This window comes from Ciconia boyciana, chromosome 21, assembly GCF_034638445.1.
Source record: "Ciconia boyciana chromosome 21, ASM3463844v1, whole genome shotgun sequence".
NCBI lineage: Eukaryota > Metazoa > Chordata > Aves > Ciconiiformes > Ciconiidae > Ciconia > Ciconia boyciana.
In genome coordinates, this window is record NC_132954.1 from 8,058,889 (window position 1) to 8,079,301 (window position 20,413).

The following is a 20,413-nucleotide window of genomic DNA, read 5'->3' on the forward strand; positions in this document are numbered from 1 at the left end:
GCGGCTCGCAGCGGCCGTTCGCGCCGCCGCCTGCCCCGAGCGGCTTCTGCTGCTGCGGTGCGGACACGGAGCGAAATCGCCCCCGAGCAGGGAAGGAGCGCGGAAGGAGCGCCAGCAGCGCCAGAAGGGAAAGGAAACGGGGGCGGCCGTGCCAGAGCGACAGGCCCCGCGTCGGGCCCGGGCCGCGAAGGCCGTGGCCCAGCCTGGCAGCCACTGCAGCGCAGGAGACGCCGCACGCGCACCACAGCCCGTGTAAAATAGATTTATAGCATCGAAACACAGTTACGCGATAGAAAAAAATAGCCATTTCTTCCGTAATTGGCACACGTTGAAGGCAGAGCACACAAAGCTAAGCTAAGTTTTCCTCGATACTCCATTTTTACCTCAGCACGTTCAAAAACAAGTCTCGGCATCCCGGCAGGACAGGTCAGGCGGCAGCTGCTACCGGTCGTCAGTGCCCAGCGACAGGCAGCAAACGCCTTCAGGCATTACTCAGCGCTTTCAAAGTCTTCATCAAGATACAGGATTGCCAAGCACCTCCTTTGAATGGAGTGCCCAAGCACAATACAGTCCAGACAAGCAGCTAGAGCTGCGGCGGGTGAGGGAGCTGGGGCAGGGCAGGGGCCTCCGTGCCTCACAGCAGCACCCGCGACTCTTCCCCACACCCTTCCCCCATCTGCAGCACCAGACGCAGCACCCTACGCACCAGCTGGCGCGTGTTTTTAAAATAAACCCATTTTCTTGCAGACCAGTCCCTCACCGCCATTGGATCATAGGTCCACCTTGCTAGGTGGTCTCACAGAGCTGCACGAGTGGGGAGTGGAAGACCCCACGGATTCAGGTAACGCATCCATATTGCTACCCAAGACGCGGTGCTGATAAACCATGGCAGGGGGCTGCTCCAAGCCTTCCGCAGCGTGACTCAAATCACTGTCAAACCAAGAGCCTAAACCAGCCAACAGTGAAAACGGGCAGATAGGCTGGAAAAATGCACCAAGATCGTTTTGTTTAAATAACAAGGACTTAAAAATTCTGAGTTTTAATACAAGTTAAATAAAATACAGTGTAAATATCAGCTTTTATATTTTTGCTTGTCTACATACAGCTTATTTAGAACTTTGATATACTTTACAGCTTAAAGTAACACCTGATTCAAACTGCCTGATCTGCACCTTCAAAAGCAACAGATTGTATAAAATACCATGATATTAAAAAAAAAAAGCCAGTATACTGTACAAAACCCAAAATTTTTACAGTAATTTGATATCTAAAAATCAGATTAGCTGCATCTGAAATTCATGGTAAATTGTCTTCTCTCAAGAGGAACTGATGGATAAATTGCTGAGCTTTCTTCTTTTCAGTTATATCAGGTGTAGGACGTCCAGGAGGAGGTCGAAGTAACAAGCCACCAAATATACTAGCTGTATTTAAAAAAAAAAAAAAAAAAGTCACACAAACATACAATAAGAGCCTGGCAGCAGCAGGATATCGAGGGTAATTCCACCAACCCCAATCAGTCAAAGTGAGAGAGTGCCTGGCTTCAGAATGGGGTAAGATAAACCTGATGACCTGTGCATCTCTGAGTCACTTTACAACTGTTTTCAGGCTCCTGCAATGACTGTTTTTCTCTGGACTGTTTGCTCATTAGTAAATGCTTCAAAACAGTTGAGGCCATGACTGCACTCACTTTGGAGAAATGTGTTTTGTTATACAAACTGCAAAGCCCCTCTGAACAGAATGGTTATTTTGCTCGCCTTACCGAGAATATTCACATCCAAATGGTTTTTCCCTGAATTTTTCAGTAGTTCTCGTAGAAATGCCATTAGGTATTCAAATACATTTTTATGGCACCCTGGCAGGTTAGAGATGATCTGAGGAGGGGGAAAAAAACCCAACATTTATATTGAAGATATGGCAATGGCTTAGCAGCTTTATCTACTACCAACATCACCCTGTCTGCAAATACTAACAGCTCTTAATAACCAAGAAGCACCAGTTCTAGATCCTTTCTATCATCAGCAGATTACGTTTCTGAAAGCAAAAACCTGTTACTGGTCTGGCATAAAACAGTTTGCCTTCCCTCCCTCCGGAATCACAGAAACAGTCTCACGGCAAAGCTGGCAATACCTGGCTGCTTAGCAGGTAGTTGCTGGCACACTCCAAACAGCTGCTGTACAACCTGTAGCAGATAACAGGCTCCGGCAGGCTTTCCAGGAAGAGCAGCAGGGCTTCTGCTACCGAGTGGTTGCTGCCAACTGATCCAAAGACAGTTAAGGAAGAGGCAAGCACAGCGTGATCTATTTTGGTCGTATTTCTGCTGAAACATTAATCTTTGCTTTGGTCTCCAGGAACTCCTCCTACTGTTCACAGCTTTGAGTTAAATCACTTGACTCCACGTAGCAAGCTGCTTCCGTTGGCAGTCGGACACTTACGTGATTCATCAACAATCATTCATCAACATCGCAAGGACTTAGCAGAGGCGTTCGTACTCATTACAAGGAGTAGTGAGGAACTGCAGATCTCGGTAACCCCGAGATGTGAGATGGTAATTTAAAAAACATGGTGGAACATAGAAGACTGATAAAATCTTTTTCAGCTTTGATCACTAAGGTGAGCCTTACCGGACAGCAGGCTAAAAGGATACGGAGGGTATCATGCATTCCTTTGTCCAAACAATCTCGGATTTGCTCAAATTCTGATCTGAGGCCTGGCTGCTGAAACAGGTCCTCCTGCAAAGAAGACAATTAGTCAGTCTCAAGGAAAATAAAAGTTATTTGGGTAAACAGAGCAATGTCATCATAATCTGGCTGGAAAAATCTCTCCAGATTGGTAGTTATCAGCACAAATCCCACCACAAGCAGTAAGGCTGTGGGAGTGCAGTAGAGTGGCTGATGCATGCCACACGCAGACAGGGTCACCATCACGAAACGGTGCAACCCGGGGCACCAGGATCACTTATCACAGACGTCCTTTCTCTCTCTCTACCATCGGCCAAACATCCACAGTTAGCAGTGATTGCTATTACCAGTATCTTCTTCAAAACTAAACCTAACGCAAACAAATTATTTTGTGTTTCCAGTACAAACACTGCCAACCTGCTGGGAAGCATTGCGGTACAGGTGATCCACCATCATCCACAGCTCTTTTGGAATGTCCATAGGCTTTTCAGCTTGAACAGCATCATCACTCATTTCTAGTGGCATCAGGGTCTGAGAGAGAGAGGTGTGAGGGGAAAAAACAAAAAAGGTAGCTAGCCAAGTTCTTATTCAACTCTGCAAAAATGCTTTACAGAGCTTATACCTGAGAATTAAGACTTGTTAAGAAACTGTGCAGCTTCACTCACCAGTATTCATATAGGACTAGTACAACAGGCACATTTATATCAAAAGTCCAGACAGAAGAAACAAACTGCTCTCATAAACACGCTTCACGTACACTCAGCTCTATCGAAACGTTACATCGTGCCTCACATATACACACACATCTCCGTTCAATGCGGAGAAAGCCAAAGGCTCCAGGGAAAAGGTCTAAGGTCTATGTTTAGAAGTTGCACACCTTTTCTAAATGTGCAGGCAGAGCAAATGGGACCTTACTTTCAGTGCTCTCTATATGAAATGGGTTGGTTCATCCATGTGAAGAACTAATGCAAGGTGTGGAGATGGTGCACTGGAGAGCACAAGCTCTATCAGCATTCTCAGACTACGGACCAGGAAGAAGGCTCTTTAGCTATAAACAGGACTTAACATCTAGTTTTAATGGTTCTTGTGGGTTCGGAAGGGAATCTTGTCTTTAACTCACAAGTTGCCGAATGGATTCTGCTGACATGTCCTGGATCGGTTCCCTCATGTAACACAGCGTATGAATGGGAGACCCAAAGCAACTTGGCAAGTAGTTTCCTGTTACAGATAGAAAATAATCCTTCCCCCTGTTAAGATGCAAGACCAAGATATCTTCAAGTTTTTCCTCTCCAGAGTTTAAGTGTGTAGCTGTTGATTTATTAACAAACACCTCCAACTCAATTGTGATCTCAGCATCTGCCGGAAGAGGATAAAAAACCCATACTCAATTAAAAAAGGTATTAAACCAATAAGCCTGCAAATAGGCACAGCATTCTCAAAACAGCAGAGAGAACTAAGCCAGAAGGTGGCATATTAGCTCATTAACATGAGATGAAAACGAGGAGCTCACCTGATAGCAGAAAGCCCTTACTGGGATTAGCGATCAGCCACTCCTTGCAGTAGGTTTCCTCATCTGGTTTGCTGATAAATTCGAACTGGCAGGGCACTTGTCCATTGCGGATTGTAAACTTCTCTACCTGCAGCTGCATGTATTTAACATCCTCAAAATGGAACTGGAAACAAATGTCAGTCAACATCATCAGCCGATTCCACCTTGCCAAGCACTGGCAGCAATCCCTGTCCTGTAGTTTAATCATTAAGCAGCAAGACACCCAGATTAACCCTCTTGCTCCCGCATCCCATCTCTTCCAGGATTACAAAGGATTACATTTGCTTACTCTGTAGGCTAAAGTCATTTGCATCAGTGGGCCCTTTAAAACAAACGCTCCCCTCAAATAACCTCGATTAAACTTGAGAACAAAATAGCTGTAGCCTCAAATGTCTCATTTGCTTATCTTTTTTAGTCCCCAACACACAAAGCAAATGCCAGTTTTGTGACCTTCTCCAAATCCTTCAGAATTTACATTTTATGTTTCAAAGAACAAGTCAGAGCAAGGGCCGCAAACTACCCTTTTACTCTCTCTCTCCCCACCTCAGGGAGTAACACACCCTACATTTCAGCCTGGTACTGTGAATGGAATTTACCTGAATCTAAACAGAAACAAATATTTCTAGGGCTTGTAAACAGAGAACAGTTGGGAGTCAAAATATTCTGCTTCTTAGGAACCAGACCCTGGCGTCTAGAATCCATCTTCTACTGCTGGAATACACTCCAGGGGTGTAGGGTTGCTCAGTTCCTCCACCCAGTCACAGCACACGAACATACCCTACCTCTCTCTGGGAGAGGGTCACCGAGGGAATGTTGGCATTCTCCAGCTTATCCAGGGAGCGCACGATTTCCTCAAAGGCTTTTCGATAGAGCTCCTCATTCACAACCTTCACCTGAAAAGGACACACGCTGCACCAACTGGCATTTACTGTGCCTCTGCAGGAGAGCTGTAACACAGCTGGAAACCTATGAAGTGATTTGATTTTAGCAGCACACTAGCACATACAACACATGTAATGAACAGAGCCACCTGAGCACTAATGCTCCAAGTTGTCCTCAGGATCCAACAGTAAAGGACCTTGCCATAACTAGCAAGAGTCACCCAGTCAGTACTAGATCAACTTTTTTTAAAAAAAAAAAAGTTTGACAACACACTGCTGTGTTGTCAATGAGGTAGCATTCCTGCACTACAAGTTTCTGTGAAAATTATTAGGAAAATAAGAAAAAAGGCAAAATAACGCTTCTGAAAAAACACCTACAGATATCCATGCATTATTCTGCTTAACTGAAGTATCACTTAACACAACCGTAGCTTACTATGAACAGCAATCCTATCGCAGGATCTTATCTAGCCCACCTTTTAAGCCATTGTTCTCTGTGGATGCCATAAAAGCAGGAGGAGAGGGAAATCAGCAGGAGAACCCCCCTCCTCCTTCACCCTCTCCCCACACAGAGCACAAGGTCAGCAGAGTTATTTCCTTCAGCACTGATGTACTTACCCCAACATCAAACACAGAGCTAACTGGCTTATGATCACTGATCTTCAAAGCCATATGGCTGCGATAGCTCAGCTGAGCAATGTTGTGCCCTTTCCAGAGTATCCGATCGCACCATGCTGGAACACGACACTTCTCACTAAAACAGAGGTAAAAATTACAGTTTCCAGGCACAGTTCAGGTGGAGTAACAATGCAAGGCAGAACAGCGCTCTCCCAGACTCTGTTTTCCTGACATGGCCTGGAGCTAGTTCTCCGTCAAAGTTGTATTTTCCACAGTTTCTCTGAGTAGTTATAAAAAGTTTTACTGTCTACTGTTAGGTACCTCTGTATCATACTTTACTTTCTACTTCTTCAAAGATGCAATTATTTGTTTTGTTCTTTTGATACAATTAACATACAAAGCAATACTCGGAGATACTTTTGACCATAAGAACCATGAAAAATAAGAACTCGGGCTCTACATTTAAAGTTCACATTTGAATTTTTTTTTTCACTGACTGCTGCACAGATTTCATTCCCGCACTTGAAGCCAATGTTCCCAGTTTACTAAGAACAGGTCAGCCACTCTGTGTAGTGTGTTACAGGAATGATGGTTCTCGCAGTCTTTTGGAGAATGCACTCAGCTACAGACAGCACAAATGCACCATTTCGAACCCTAGCTGGTCTGACCTGAGTAAGTATAGCAGATATCAGCAAATAAAAGATCCTAAAAATTTGGCTTGGGAAAAAAAACCCAACCCAAACCAAACAAAAATAATTTAAAATTATTCCTTAATTTTGTACACCTCTAACTAAGAGGAAACCCAATGGATTATTCCTGGGAAAAAGATTAGGAGTATCTGACAAATAGCAATGGAAGAAAAGCAACACAAATAGATGTAAACTGGAGATGGATTTTGGAACCAAGGGAGAGGAGCAGCAATAATCTCAGAACTGTTCCTATTTATAGCCATTAGATCTGCAATTCTTTTTAGCTTTATTTTTACTTCCTTCAGTGATAACATTAGCCATTGGTAGCATCACATATGAGGCAATCACCGTACCTTGTGTCCCAGTCATCACAGCCAGCATCATACTTGTATGTTGGCTGGAAAGAAATCTCTCCTTCTGTAAAGCCTTCAAAGACTGCATTTGCATTCATTTGCCTCTTTAGCTACAAAAGAAAAAAAAAGACAAGAAATTTAATTTTAAATAAGCTGAAGCATAATTCCTGTATGAACTAAAAGGGAGATGTTCAGCACTGAGAAGGCTAAGGAGTACGCATGCAGTTTCTAACTAGCATCCTCAGCACCACCTGCAGGTAGGTGAGACATCAGTACCTGGTCATATTGGCAAAGCTCTAGAAATGCTTTCTCATCTACAAGCTGCTTCACTTTTGCCACATCCAGTTCCTCCAGCCGATAGTTGAGGTCACCCAACCATAAGATCACACTGAAAAAGAATGTACACCAGAAGTCTGCACAGAGGCCTAAAGATGTCCAAAACGCAAGCTGGCCGTGAGTTGGAAGCACAGCCCTGCAGCAGTGCCTTAAACCATCTAATGCAAGCATGAGCTCTTCTAATCGCAACGTGATCAGGTGGATGTTGTGTCTGCTTCTCCATCAGAGAGAACAAGCAAGAGTGAAAACTTCAAAGAGAAGCTACATCTTCTACCTTGGCTGTTTTTAATTCCTGTTCTGCATGTTTGTCACTACCTCTTAATAACTGGTGCTTTTAATATTCCAAACCGACTAAATCCCACAACCCACTGGGGAAATCGATGCATATTATTGCCCCATTCCCACTTCATGCTTGAAAATAAAACAAGGCCTGGAAGAGCATAAGAAGGCAAGTGACTCGTCAGAACTGTATAGGTGACCACTCTCAAAACCAGGGTTACGGTAAAGCGTTTCTGGCCCTTCTGGGCTGATGATGAGATCACTGGGCAGCCCTTCTCACATCCCTGCTGAGAGAACCTCACACCCCAGTACGTTCATAAGGTTCCTGCTTGCCACATGCAGTGATTCACACAGTCAGATGGGAAGCATACTCGTGTTTGCCAATAGTGAGAGGGGGCAAATTTGGATCCGATTGGCAGAATTGCATCCGAGAGCAGATGTCTTTGAAGTCCTGGTTCCTCCGCTCATATTCCTCCGTGTGAGCTGCAAGGTGAGAATTCACAACGCACACACTAGTGTTATGGAATTTAAACCTTATGGCAACACCACCTTTGTTACCCTGAAAGATAAAGACAAAGACATTGGTCAGAAGCTTCCACAAAACAGATGAATCCACAAATGAGTTACTAGCAGTGGACAAGCCAGAAGACATTGAGGCAGACGATTTAATTCCAGAGGAAGGAAAAGGCTGAAAATGTCAATTAGTGATAACTACTTAATGAATTCAAGTCAGTAACTCATGTGAGTTAGTTACAACAGAACACAGCAAGCAAGCACATGCAACTCGGTTTGTAATTCAGGAATTAGCTAATACAAAAGGAAATTAAAATCAGTAAGAGAGCTCATCAGTTACTTCAGCAAGTCCCAAAACCTATTTAGCAACACATGGGATCTTTCAACACAACCATAAAAAAATTGTAAATGGAGGAGGAAGCACATGGCTTAGCTGGTCAAAAATACCTTTGACAAGTTACAGCTGCAGTGTTCACAGAAACTATGTTCAAAGGGCACAGACTTCATTCCAGTGGTGTGGAATGGCAAGAGACCAGGAAGTCCTCCTCAGGAAAACTAATCTGGATAGACATGTTTCTTCTACTCATGTTTCCTTGTGTTATTTGCTTTAGGCAAAATCACAGCCAGCATCCAAATCTCATGAGAGCAAGGCCCCACACAGCCCAGCACATGCTATCAGGAAAAAAAGCCTTCAGAGAAGATTCTCCCTCAGGGTCTTTGAGCCTTTACGAGCACATGGCAGTTCCCTTAGCAACGCTCTGAGCCGGCACGGGGACAGGACTATGTGACTCTAAAGGCAGCTGATCCCTTAGCTGGAGGAATAACCACTACATCTAAGGAGAGGGTCTCTCCAGGGCTCTCTTAAACCTCACCCCTTCTCATGCACAGTTGCCATTCTTACCATCCTCCCCATGATTCCAGTTCCCACAGTCTCAATTTCCACCTCGGAGATGTTCAAAGCAAGGTCTGCTTTCACATACAACAGAAGCATGATTCCCACGAGCCGCACAAGTTTCACCTGAAAAACAGATCCTATTCCATTAAATACTAGAATGGGAGAGGTTTGATGAGAGAAGGCACATCACCCCCCTGTCCAGGACACGGGTCACCAAAATACAGATGAAGAAAAAGAGACTTCCAGGCTCATCCGATAGACCAGCTGGGCTCACAGTACACAGGCACTCCAGCAGCACAGCACAGGAAGGAGCCAGGGACCAACACCCCGGTAAACAAAAGTTGAAGCCCAAAGCAAAACCTAAAGCACAGGCACAGCCCATGGAAAGAGCTTCCCTTCAACAACAGTGACAAGACACAAAGCAGACATAAGGAGCAGGAGCCAAAATATAAGCAGTATTCCTACCAAGATACCTTCACAACTCATTCCACCATGCATTGTGGAGACGGACACGGAAGAAACTAAAGTACTTCCTGTTCTCTTCCCCCAAGATAGCAGGAGCTTCCTTTATGCGTGGATGCCTAGCTCTGGTCTCCTGTCCTGCCCCCTGCCTCGGCACCCGCACAGCAGCACTACCTATTTCACCTTCAGAACGTTTCTGACTGAGCAAAAGCCTGCAGGCAATGAGCGTCTGGAAGACAGAGCACTTGAGAACAAGAAAAAGCAAAGGGAAAAGAGGCCCAAGTGGAAAATGATTCCACGCTCAAACCTCCCCAAAAGCCACATTTACCTTTGCATATTTGGCATCTGGGTGAAGACTATCAGTTACAGCTTTAAACCATTCTTCTTCCTTCGGTGTGTCATTGAAAAAGAAGGCTTCTTTACTCAGATCGAGCTCCTGGAAACTGTGTTAGAGGAAGGAACCCATGGATGCATGCACTTGTTTAGAACTCTCCAGCCCTTTCCTCTGGGAAAGAACTAAATCAATTTATACTCACTAAATTTATAACCTCAAATTCAGTTATGCTGATTTTAGAGGTATGTTAAATGTAAAGCTAAATTACTATTAGTATTAAATTGAATGGCGTTAAAGATTTTGTAACGCTGCAGTGCCAGAGAGTCCAAACACCACCAGAATAACAGCCCTTTCAGGCTACGCAAACACAACACTCTAAAGCTGCGCAATGGAGTAAGGCGATGCAAACATTCCTCAGCTGTGGCATCTCGGCTGAAAACCTCCATGCTACAGATTCACAAGCAAGCAACCCACAGCCCAGGTTTGGAAGGATGGGCCAGAAAGAGACACTCACCCCACGCAGTAAATGTCTGGAGGCTCAGCATCACATCTCAGCCAAGGCTGGAGGCTTTCCCTGGGTGACTGACCGTTCACATTATAAGTCCCAACAAAAAATCTGCAAAGAAATTAACTAAATCCCAGAGGTGCAAATTGTAGAGCTGATGGAAATACCACCATTATTAACCCGTGTACTTAATACTACATATAACTATTTAGGAGCAACATGTTTCGAGGGGGCAATTAGGAAAATGTGACAAAGTTTAAATCCCTAAAATTATTTAATTACAGTAGCATCTTTACAGACATGTTTTACAGAAGGATACACATTTTTACATATAGTATATTAAAAAAAAAAAACCTAGAGCTGTGCGCTAGCAGTTTGAAATGATAAATTCATAGAATGACATGCATAAAAGGGTTTCAGACACAGTAAAGTTTTGGTCCTAATTACATATTTCACCCAAGCTCTCATGAGCTTATTGGAACAACTACATGGATAAGTAGTGAACAGAAGCAGTGAGAGAGAAGGCCAGAGGTGCACAGAATTGATGCATTTCCAGACCCAGTCTGAAATAAGCACAGGGAAAAGTAATTTCAAAAAGGCCGTTTTCTCAACAAGAACCATGAGGCAAGCCTTGACAGAGACATGCACAAAATTCTTCTCTGCTAATGCCTAAACGAGGAAAGAAAGCTGTTCTGGAAAGTATGAATCATGCTTTTCTACAAAGTTTCCTATTTGCAGGGATACTAGATGAAATAGCGAACATGAGATATTTTGACAGCTTACGCTAACTAACTTACTCCCGCAAAAATAAGTTCTCAGGAATGATCATTACCTGAAGCTCTGGATGTGTGTGTAGGAATCCTCCATTTGCACAAGCTGAGATTTAACAATAGTATCTCTTAGTCCAAACTTTGGTTCTGATAAGATTGAAGCCTTGTTTGAAACCATTACGCTGGAGGACCGCACCATTTCAGTTGTCACTTCAGGTTTGAGTTTGTTTTGCCTGCAAACGAAAGCAAAACTGCATGATGAAACCCAGGATATACACACACCCTAAACAGCTTATTTCTGCTACCCAGGACTTGGTTCGCATTTATCTGTCTGTTTCACTAAAGACAGATAATAAATGTCTGGGATAAGCAAACAAGACTGCAATTGAGCATTTCTCGGAACAGTTCACATCTCTAGATAAAACCAGTTTAACTGAAGTAACAAATGGTTTTCACTGCCCTGGTGCAGCCTGTTGATTCAGAGCAGGCCTTACTCGCACGTGGATGTTGATACAAAACCTGTACACCTTTCCTGCTTACTGGAGCAAGGAGATGCACACCTCATCTCCCGCTGCCTCTGCTCAGCCCTTCTGACCGCAGCAGAAGAATGAAGAACTGTGTTTGTTTAAAAAGCCTTCTGGTGGAAAACTCCCAGCTCTGCCTAGAAAGGAGGCAGCACAGAGTGGGTGGAGGTAGAGGTGGTTTTATTTAGTATCTCATGGCTCTGCAAACTCCTTTTGCAACAATAATAATGCCACAGCTTGGGAGTTCCCACAAGCAAGTGGATGGTATAAATTTTAAGGTCAAGAGCCTGCACACCAGTGCCAAGGACAGCACGCAGACAGACTTTGAAGGACACGCAGCAGGGTCCACAAAGTCCTGGGAACTGGAAAATGAAACAGTAACATTTTAAGAGTGTATCTGTGAGACATGGTGGCCCTGAGCCAAAGCTCTCTGAATTCAAAATAAACAACGCTAGCAGGTCCTGTCCCACTAAACAGCAAAAATATGCCCAACCAGGGGACTAGCCAGGACTGTCCTGAGAGACTGTGCTGAAATTCCCACTGAAGTTTTGACAGCATGCATATGCTGAACTTTTTTCTCTCCTAACTAGAATCTGCAGACTCTCTTCACAAAAAGTTGCCAACTTCTGCTCTAGATCCCACCACCTCTGAGGACCGCAACCGACACGGTTGCCGGCAGATGGAACTAGATAATGCAGCCGCAAGATTGCTCGAGCACTGGTGTGTGCACAGACCTCACACGCAGGCACCAGAGAGACCAACTTCCCCACTCGGTTTCCAGCTGAAAACCAGGAAGCCCAGGCAGAAAGCTCTCTGCACTTTCTTCTTCCTCTAGACATCAAAGCATCAACAATTTGCCCACCGCAGTTCATTCCATCCATACACAATCACCCAGAAGTACCCAGAACTTTGGTGCTATATATATTTACTGTCACTATGCAGAGATCCTCTGTATAGGGGAGGCATAGCTAAACCGGCAAACGAACACTGCCACCACTTCTACTCCTCACTAGACCTTCCACAAAGAGCTGACGTGCACAACTCTCCCTTCAACTGCTTCACCAAACCTACACAAGAAGCAAGAGATACCGTACCTGGGAGTGCTTTTATCGGTGCTGTCGTGGCTCCGGTTCTGACTAACTGCTACCTTTTTTCCATTCTGTTTGACACCTTCAGAGCCAGCCACTTCTGGAAAAAACCAAGAAGTTTCACATTAAACACAAAGTGTTCTTTAATTTATCAACACACTTATGCAAACACTGGCAAAAATCTGTGAGCAGAATATAATTTAGATTTGTGTGGAGAAACAAAGTGCCCCGCAGTCTCTCTTTCAGTTATCTGATAGATTTAGCTTATTTTGACAGAACTGTTCTGTGACCATGCAGCTTCCCCTCCAGAGGAAGAATTGACCCTAGCATGCCGTGTGGCCACGGAGAGCAGCAGAACTGCTGCATGCTGCCTGCCCGTTGCGGGAGCAGGTTCCTGTTGGCTCTCCTTACAGCCAAGCCAAACCAGGACTTAGCAGCACAAAATCCAGGGCTTTATCGGGGGAATACAAAAAAATGTATATTAATAACAGGTTTTTTATTTCTGAAGCAAAACAGGAAGTACAAAGAAAGGAAGAAAAGGGGGGGGAAAACGAAAAAATCTCACATTACAATTTAAAGGGTTTCTACCTATCTGCAAATACATAGTAAAGCGCAAGCGTCTCCCCCCTCAAGGCAGTGCAGTACAGAGTCACCACATGAAACCACGGTGCCTCAGCAGAAACAAGTGCCTTGATGCAAACTGCACATTCCTAAAAAAATAACAGGGCAGCTATCATGCAAATGTAACTAAATACAGGTGTGACCACCACACTACGTTAGCAAAATTTGACCAGTCTTTCAGCATTTTCTTTCAGTTATGACATTCTGCTCCTACAAGTGGCAAAATAGCAGTTAAAAAAGAGGATTCCACATGGAGGTTTCCATGTTTAAGATGCACAAACAGCAATCTCAAGATTGTGCTACTTAGCACACAAATCTAATGATGATATAGAAATTGTTCCTAAGTTTATAAGGTTCCAGTCATTCAGCTGAGCTTCTCCTTCAGTGAGCACAATCCAGAAAAATTAAAACGTTATTGCTGTCATAGCACATTCTCCAGGACAAGAGCACAAACCAGAAACAGAACTTGAAGTACTTTACCTAAGCACTTACAATAAAACAAGCTGACAAGAAGTGGCCATATTCTCAGCTTGGAAAACCTCTTCTGCCCAAGAGCTCTCTGAGAGTAAAGACTGTGTAAAGAGGATTTATCAGAGGTTGGCTGCAGAAGAGCACGTGACTCAAGCCTCATTACAGATCGCACGGCCAAAGTCACATAGAACTGAACAGGAGCATACGCAGTTCAGAGATGCACTGTGGAGCGTGGTCTCAGTGAGCTGGGACAGAGCCGTAAATTTTCTCCACGGGCATTAAGTACTTAACCTCCTGAGCCTCTGCAAGCTCTCCCGATAAAGACCATGCAATGTGTCTTGACAGTGACAAGAACCAACTTGACCTTTCACTTTAACGGACAACTGTTACTGTTGTAACAGGAAAGGAGCAGAAGTTCAGGCTTTATTACCTATACAGGACGACACCGCTTGCCAGCACGCAGAAGGCATTAGTGCCAGAATGGCAAGACTTGCGAGCCTGCTCAGTGCTGCTGCCACGGCTGCTATGCGATCCAAAGATCACGGTCATATCACACACTTTTGCATTCTAACCTCATTAGCGGCAATCAGTTTTAGGTAGGATTCTCCTAAGAAAGAGATTAGCCCTGGAAAAGGGCTGTTCCTTCAGATAAATTTATATCTAGACACAGATTGCTCTAGCCAGAGGGGTCTATTCATTAGCAATCTGAAGTGGAATATTTTAGCAAGGTAACGGCCTCGTTCAAGCACTGAACAGGGCACAGAAATAAAGGGCTGTGTGCAGAGATTACAGAACAGCAGAAGGCGCATGGCCTGAATCAGACAGGATTTGCAGTTAAAAGAGGTTTAAGCAGTAATAAAGACATTCTTGTTAAAAATGTGCAGTACAGTATAGTACTGTTCTACAGCAGGAAAATGTATCATATCTTCTGGATTAAGCGGGACCCACGCTTAGTGCTCAAAAGGGAGAATTAAATTAGCCTTGCCATTAGTTACATCAGTCTTAGCCAGTCTGCTCCTTCCTTACTGAAAGTGTAAGCCACAGCCCACGCAGGACCGCGCCGCTCCGGGCTTCAGGGAAGCACGTTTGTTCTTTGCGCTGTTCCAAATGAAGCAACGCTGCAGTTGTGACAGGGACTGCACACGCATGCACACAGATAGGATTTTAGGTAGGGTTTTTAACCGAAATTGTGAACATAAACCATACAAGGTAAAGCATGTTTAAAGCACATTTAAATCCCTTTATAGATGGTCTCATTCATTAGCCAGCCTTAGTTCACAGAAGATACAATGAACTAATATCACTCTACTAGCAAACAGCAGCATTTACACAGTATTTAAATGTGCTTCGATTTGCGTATGACAGTTGCTAACTCAGTAGGCGTGTTCATTTAAGGACAGAATGAGTTACAGCTATACCTGGAAAATGGCAGACAAAACCTCATTCTATATCAATTTATGTTCCAAGACGCCAAGTGATGGCAGAGAGCATTTTCTTCTGCTAATACAAGGGGGGGGGAGAACGCTAGACTCCTCCGACTCAAGAAAAACACAACAAAGCCTTGAAAAGGCAATTTTGTCAAAGCTGAAAAGCATTATTTGATAGGAGAGCTACTTCCCAAGGAGCTTACCGTCCAAAGAGCGTTACTGTGCTCCAGATACAACAAAATACACCAACAAAGGAGCCAGGGCTGCGTTTCATTCAGCATGTTTTTCCTCCTAAGCACGCAGATATGCCCAAGCCTCTCCCAGTCAGCTCTACGCTACCAGTTAAAACACCACGTCTGAGGGAACGTTCCCACATCCTACCTTGGCTCAGCCCATGCTGCGCTGTCACCCGAGTTACAAAGTTCATCCCTTCTCTTTTTTTTTAATACACTACTGATAAACACAGACCTAAAAAGAAGGAATGCCAGCAACACCAAACTGCGCCTTCATGAATTAAGAGGAGCCCAGTCTAAATGAAAGTGGGCAAACTCGAAATGGGGTAATTCAGATTTTGAATCCCACGCTGACTTCCAGGAATTGCTTCAGCTCTCGGCATCTTCTCACACGCGCGCTCTGCAGGGACACCGGGACCCGCGGGGACGCGGCGTGGGCCGCCAGCATCCCCCCGCCAGAGGAAGGGGCTGCCCCCGCCCAGCAGAGCCCAGCAGCAGCCGAGGGCCGGCAAGCGGAGCAAGAGCAGCGGCACCAGATCCGCAAAGCCGCGGAGACCCTGGCGATCCTCGCAAGCAGCGCCCGGGGCGCCTGGAGGCTGCCGGGCTCCGGATGGGCCGACGCCGACAGAGCCCCGGCGGCGCGGGCGGCCCCGCTCCCGCGCTCCCCGCGCCATCGGCCCCGCTCCCGCGCTCCCCGCGCCCCACCCGCCCGCAAAGGGCACCCGGAGGCGGCGGGGAGCCGTGCCTGCGGGCTGCCCCCGCCGCCCGGAGCCGCCGCCCGGCCGCGCCGCACAGCGCCGGGAGCCGCGGGAGGGCGGGCGGGCAGACCCCGGCCCCGCCGGCCGCCCCTCCGCAGAGCCGCGGGCGTCGCCCCTTGCAGGGCGGCCGGGCCTTGCCCGAGCGCCCGGGGCCAGCGCCGGGCGGCCCCCGGACAGACGCCGGGCTGCGCGGCTCCCCCGCCCGCGGCGGCTCCTCCGCCCGCCCCGCTCCCCGCCGGGCTGCCCCCGCCCGCTCCTCGTCCCGTCCCGTCCCGCGGCGGGAGCCCGCCGGGCCCCCGCGCTCACCTCGGCGGGGCCGCCCGCCCGCGGACATCGCCGCAGCTCGGCGCCGCCGGCCGCCCCGGCCCGGCCCCGGCGCCCGGCCCGCCCCGGCCCGCCCCCGGGAGCCGGAGCGCCGCAGCCCAGCGCCGCACGGGCGCCCCCGGCGTGGCCGCAGGCAGCGGTGGCGGCGGCAGCTACGAGCGCGCCTCCCGCGGGGGTCGACCCAGGCGCTCGAAGCTCCGTGGGGCCGCCCCCCGCGGGAACGGCGGCCAGCCCCCCCCGGCCGAAACGGGGGCCAGGCCAGGACGGCCGCGGCCGTGGGGAGGGACGCGAGCCGGAACCCGAGCGGGCAGCGCCGAGCGGGCAGCCCCTGAAAATGTGCCAGCCTGCGCCCGCCGGGGAGGCGGTTGAACACGACGGGAGAGCAGGGCGAGCGGACACGAAGCGAGCTGCCACCGTGGGAACTCTGCCTGGTCTGTCAGAGCACCGGCTCACAACGAATTTCCATTTGGCCTCTGCACGGCACAGGCAGCGGGCTGCTTGTCACGGTACTCACATCTGCTCAGCCGAAACGCTGATCAGCTCTGCTGAGCTGTCTGACGATGGAGAACCCTCACCCCTGCAAATCGCCACAGTTCTGTGCAAGTTTCAGCAGCAGAAAGGCTGACGCTGCTCTTCCACACGGAGGAGAAATGCACAAATGCAACACACCAGCCGAGACTGCCCGCACCCCCAGCACACGACAGAGCTCGTACCTGGGCTGCACCTCCTGACCTCCTGAAGGAACGTGCGCGTGTGGGAACCAAAAGGCAACCGCACCGTGAGTCGATCGTCTTCTGAACTTATCTGGATAGTCACGTCGGAGCCTAAAGACATTGGGAGAAGAAGAGCTCTTGTGGGTAGCGCTGACAAGCCTTCCGAACCCGAGCATTTTCTCCATTCTACAGCAGCCGGTGTGTGCATGCGCACAGACTTCAGCAACAAGTCTCCCCATGCCTTCCTATCATGGTCCTTCTCCACATTCTACATGAGAATGCCATTTTAAAATGTAAAAATCAGTGTTTATAATAATTTTTATTCTGCTCATTCAGTGACAATAATTAATCTTCCAGTAGCAGTTTAAAAGCATTTGGAAAAATCATCCCTCTGGTTGAACTGGGGTGACAAAACTCATTACCATGAACCAAATCACGGCAAACAGCACGCTGAGCTCCCCCGCAGCGGCAAGACAAGATCCCCCGGTCAACAGTCCGACCACAAGAGCCCCCGCTCCCGCCTCACCGCGTGCAGCTGGTGCAGGGCCCAGGGGCACCGGTAACACAGGCGTTAAAGCAACAACAGAACTCACCGATGACACGAAGGTCACTGTCAAGTACAACTGTAAAAGCAAAACAAAGTTCAGTGACGAAGCTCAGTGACACGTCTGCAGACCGCGCTGATACTTTGAGGTTAGCGAGCTCGGTGGGTTCCTCAAACCCAAATACTCCTTCTACAACAGAGACAGGCAGCACAAACCTCCTGGGGCAGGAGGCCACGGCTGGTGCTTGGTAGGACACAGGGTGCTCCAGACTGCGGAGCAATTGACCTAGCAGGGCCCTTCCAGCTATGCCATGCGACGCCCAAGTGTCACCAGGGATTACAAATTGAAGAAAAAATGCAAAGGCTGAAGAGATCCCAAATTTCAGCAAGTAGAACAACAAAATTTGGACTCCAAACCCCTTCATCCCCTTCTTTGGAGGCGGCCGCTAAGCCACCAAAGTGTGTCAGTACCTTCTTCCACTGCAAACCCCTCTGTGATCGGGATAACTCTCTCCAGCCAGACATCCTCAGCTGTTATGGCCATCCGCCGGTGAGTGTACACATAGATCCTGCAAGCACGGAGCAGACACGGAGGTAACGCCTCCTCGATTCTGGCCTCTCTGCAGGTACGGACAGACCCCGTCCCACCCTGCAGTGCCTGCTAGCGCAGCCTCATGCAGACCCCACAGACTTCTCGACCACGTGCCCGCCCACCTGCTTGCCCCGCCATTTACGTAAGAACGTATTTGTGTCACTGGCAGAACAGCAGACCAGCACCCCTGCGGCCCGGCCTTTTCCCCCTGACCACCCCCACGGCGCAGCCGGAGCGAGGCCGAGGCACACCGCCTCCGATCGCTGCCCTGCCGGACTCCATCCCGGTGGACAGGATGGAGCTTTGGGCGGTTTCCGAGGCCTGTCAGAGGCCTGCAGAGCTCTCGGCTTCTCCGCAGAGCTTCCTCCCGCCGGGACCACCCTGCCCGCCCGCCCCGCGCCCGCCTCCCGCGGATACGGCCGCCGGCACCTACGCGTGCTCCCCGCCGCTCTGCACCAGGCCCAGGAGCCGGCTCTCCACGCTCTCGCCGGCGGCCAGGACGCCCTGCACCGCCTTCGGCCGAGGGTCAAGGAAGCGCGGAGAGAGACGGGAGCCCGCGGGCGGCCGGAGCCGGCCGGGCGGGGGCAGACGGGACGCGGCCTTCGCCGCAGGCGGCTGCGCAAAGCGGGGCCGAGGCAAAGGATACGATCCGGCAGGTCGCCCGCTCCGCCAGGCTCTCCTGGATGGCGACCGACTGGTCCATCCTCCGCACCGGCAGCGCAGCGGGTGGCGCCGGCCGGGCCGGGCCGGGCCGCGCTCCCCGGGACGGGGACGGGGACCGGGACGCAGCGGCTCCCCCGGCCCGGCCGCTCAGCGCGGCTGTCGCGACGCGTCGTGCCCGGCCCGCGGCGCCCCCCGCCCCCCGCCGCGCTGCCCGGGCGAGGCCCTACGGCCGCCGGCACCGCCCCGCTCCCGCTCGGCCGGGCCCCCCCCCCCCGCGGCGGCTCCCCCCCAGCCCCGGGCGGGCAGCGGGCCCGGGCCGCCCCGCCCCGGCCGCCCCGCGCCCTTGGCCGCCCTCCCGGCCCGGCCCCGCGGCTCCCGGCCTGCACCCAGGCGCTCCGTTAGCCCCTCGCTCCGGGACCGGCCCCGGGCGGGGCCCGCGCTGCCGCTCGCCGGGACGGCGCCGGACGCGGAATGACGCGGCGGGGCCGGCGCTGCCCCCCGCGCATCCCGGCGCCGCGCCAGGAGCCGCCGGCGGCCCCGCGCGGTGCGGGAGCGATCGCGCCCGGCGCCCGCAGCCGCACGGCGGCTCCCCGCGGCGCGGGGCCGGCCCGGCGCCGCTCCCCGCCCCGGGCAGCGGGCTCGGGGGCGGTTCCGCAGCCGACCGGGTCCCGCGCACCCGCACGGCGGGATGCGAACGGCTGGGAAGGCGCGGAACCGGCGGGGCTGGCGGGCACCGGTGCCCGGGAGCGTGCTGCAGACCTCTCCCGAGGGGAAGGGGAGAGGAGGAGGCTCTGGCGTTAGCGGGAAGGCGGAAGGGTTCATTTCCTACTGAACTCAGGAGATGCTCTCGTTTCAGTAGCACCTCGAGTTAATTTTTTGTTGAATTTCAGGAAGACCCAGCTGGCGTAAGGCACCTTTGGCGCTGCCGGTGTATTATGCCAATGAATTACTGCAGAGCCTGGAAGCAGGGGCTAGCAAATGAACGCATGACGCCCGACGCTGTCTTCTGCACAGTAGAGGTAGGCGAGTTTGGGCTAAGTCGGCTCTTTCCACAAATGCAGGAGCAATAGCCAAGATCTAGAGATGATGGAAAAGCCAAGCAGCCTGTTCAAGTAACCACTGCTGTCTGCCTTTCCGCTCCCTTCTCTGCGCTCCAGCAGCTGTGCAGAATAGACGAGGGACTGCAGAGAGGAAACGAAAGGAGAACAGTCCGAAATATCTGCTGTAAACGCTAAACCTCTCTTCTTACAAGAAATGTGGTGCTGGATGGTGTTTTTGAGATAGAAAAGCCCCGAGTTTCATCCTGTTTTCACTTGCTATGGATACGCTGACATTGTGGCCTGAAACAAATTAAAAACACGCCCCAGGCCCTGTGCTGCGGTTTCGATCTGCCAGAACAGCAGGCTGGTTGAGGCTGCCCTGCAACGTGGAAGGGGCCGGCTATCGCTTCAGTCAGGCTTTTTTCATCCAGTTCCCACATCCGCTGCACGAGAACTTCTCAGCCTGCAGCACCTCGTAAGGGCTGGCAGAGCAAAGCCTTTCTGCCGCCGACAGCGCAGGGCTCCCGAGGGCCAGCCAGCGCTGCGCCTCGAA

The 20,413-nt window shown here is 49.8% G+C and overlaps 1 protein-coding gene across 2 annotated transcripts; it reads right to left on the reverse strand.

Annotated features, from left to right (window-relative positions):
- Positions 1-1,083: 1,083 nt before the first annotated feature.
- INPP5B (inositol polyphosphate-5-phosphatase B) lies at positions 1,084-19,064 on the reverse strand. 2 transcript variants are annotated; one of them, XM_072885133.1, is made up of 22 exons: positions 18,804-19,064; positions 18,591-18,670; positions 18,037-18,134; positions 17,615-17,644; positions 17,022-17,132; positions 12,481-12,574; positions 10,925-11,095; positions 10,102-10,203; positions 9,582-9,696; positions 8,798-8,914; positions 7,755-7,942; positions 7,045-7,156; positions 6,769-6,878; positions 5,727-5,862; positions 5,010-5,120; positions 4,189-4,351; positions 3,799-4,034; positions 3,096-3,209; positions 2,645-2,729; positions 2,128-2,255; positions 1,760-1,871; positions 1,084-1,421 (listed from the first exon to the last, which is right to left on the reverse strand). In XM_072885133.1, exons 1-22 carry the CDS (start codon positions 18,858-18,860, stop codon positions 1,297-1,299), a joined length of 2,595 nt encoding a protein of 864 aa, XP_072741234.1. In that variant the 5' UTR covers positions 18,861-19,064; the 3' UTR covers positions 1,084-1,296. The 2 variants fall into 2 exon arrangements, with proteins under 2 accessions (XP_072741234.1, XP_072741235.1); XM_072885134.1 differs by lacking the exons at positions 17,022-17,132; positions 17,615-17,644; positions 18,037-18,134; positions 18,591-18,670; positions 18,804-19,064 and adding an exon at positions 16,291-16,377.
- Between the last annotated feature and the right edge of the window lie 1,349 nt (positions 19,065-20,413).

Bases quoted from the DNA above. Each gene is read 5' to 3' on its own strand.
- INPP5B (XM_072885133.1), bottom strand. From the start codon at position 18,860: ATGGACCAGTCGGTCGCCATCCAGGAGAGCCTGGCGGAGCGGGCGACC. The intron at 8,915-9,581 runs GTAAATGTGGCT...TCTGTTTTTCAG, and splicing joins CAGATGCCAAATATGCAAAG to GTGAAACTTGTGCGGCTCGT. The intron at 4,035-4,188 runs GTGAGCTCCTCG...CTCTTCCGGCAG, and splicing joins TAAGGGCTTTCTGCTATCAG to ATGCTGAGATCACAATTGAG.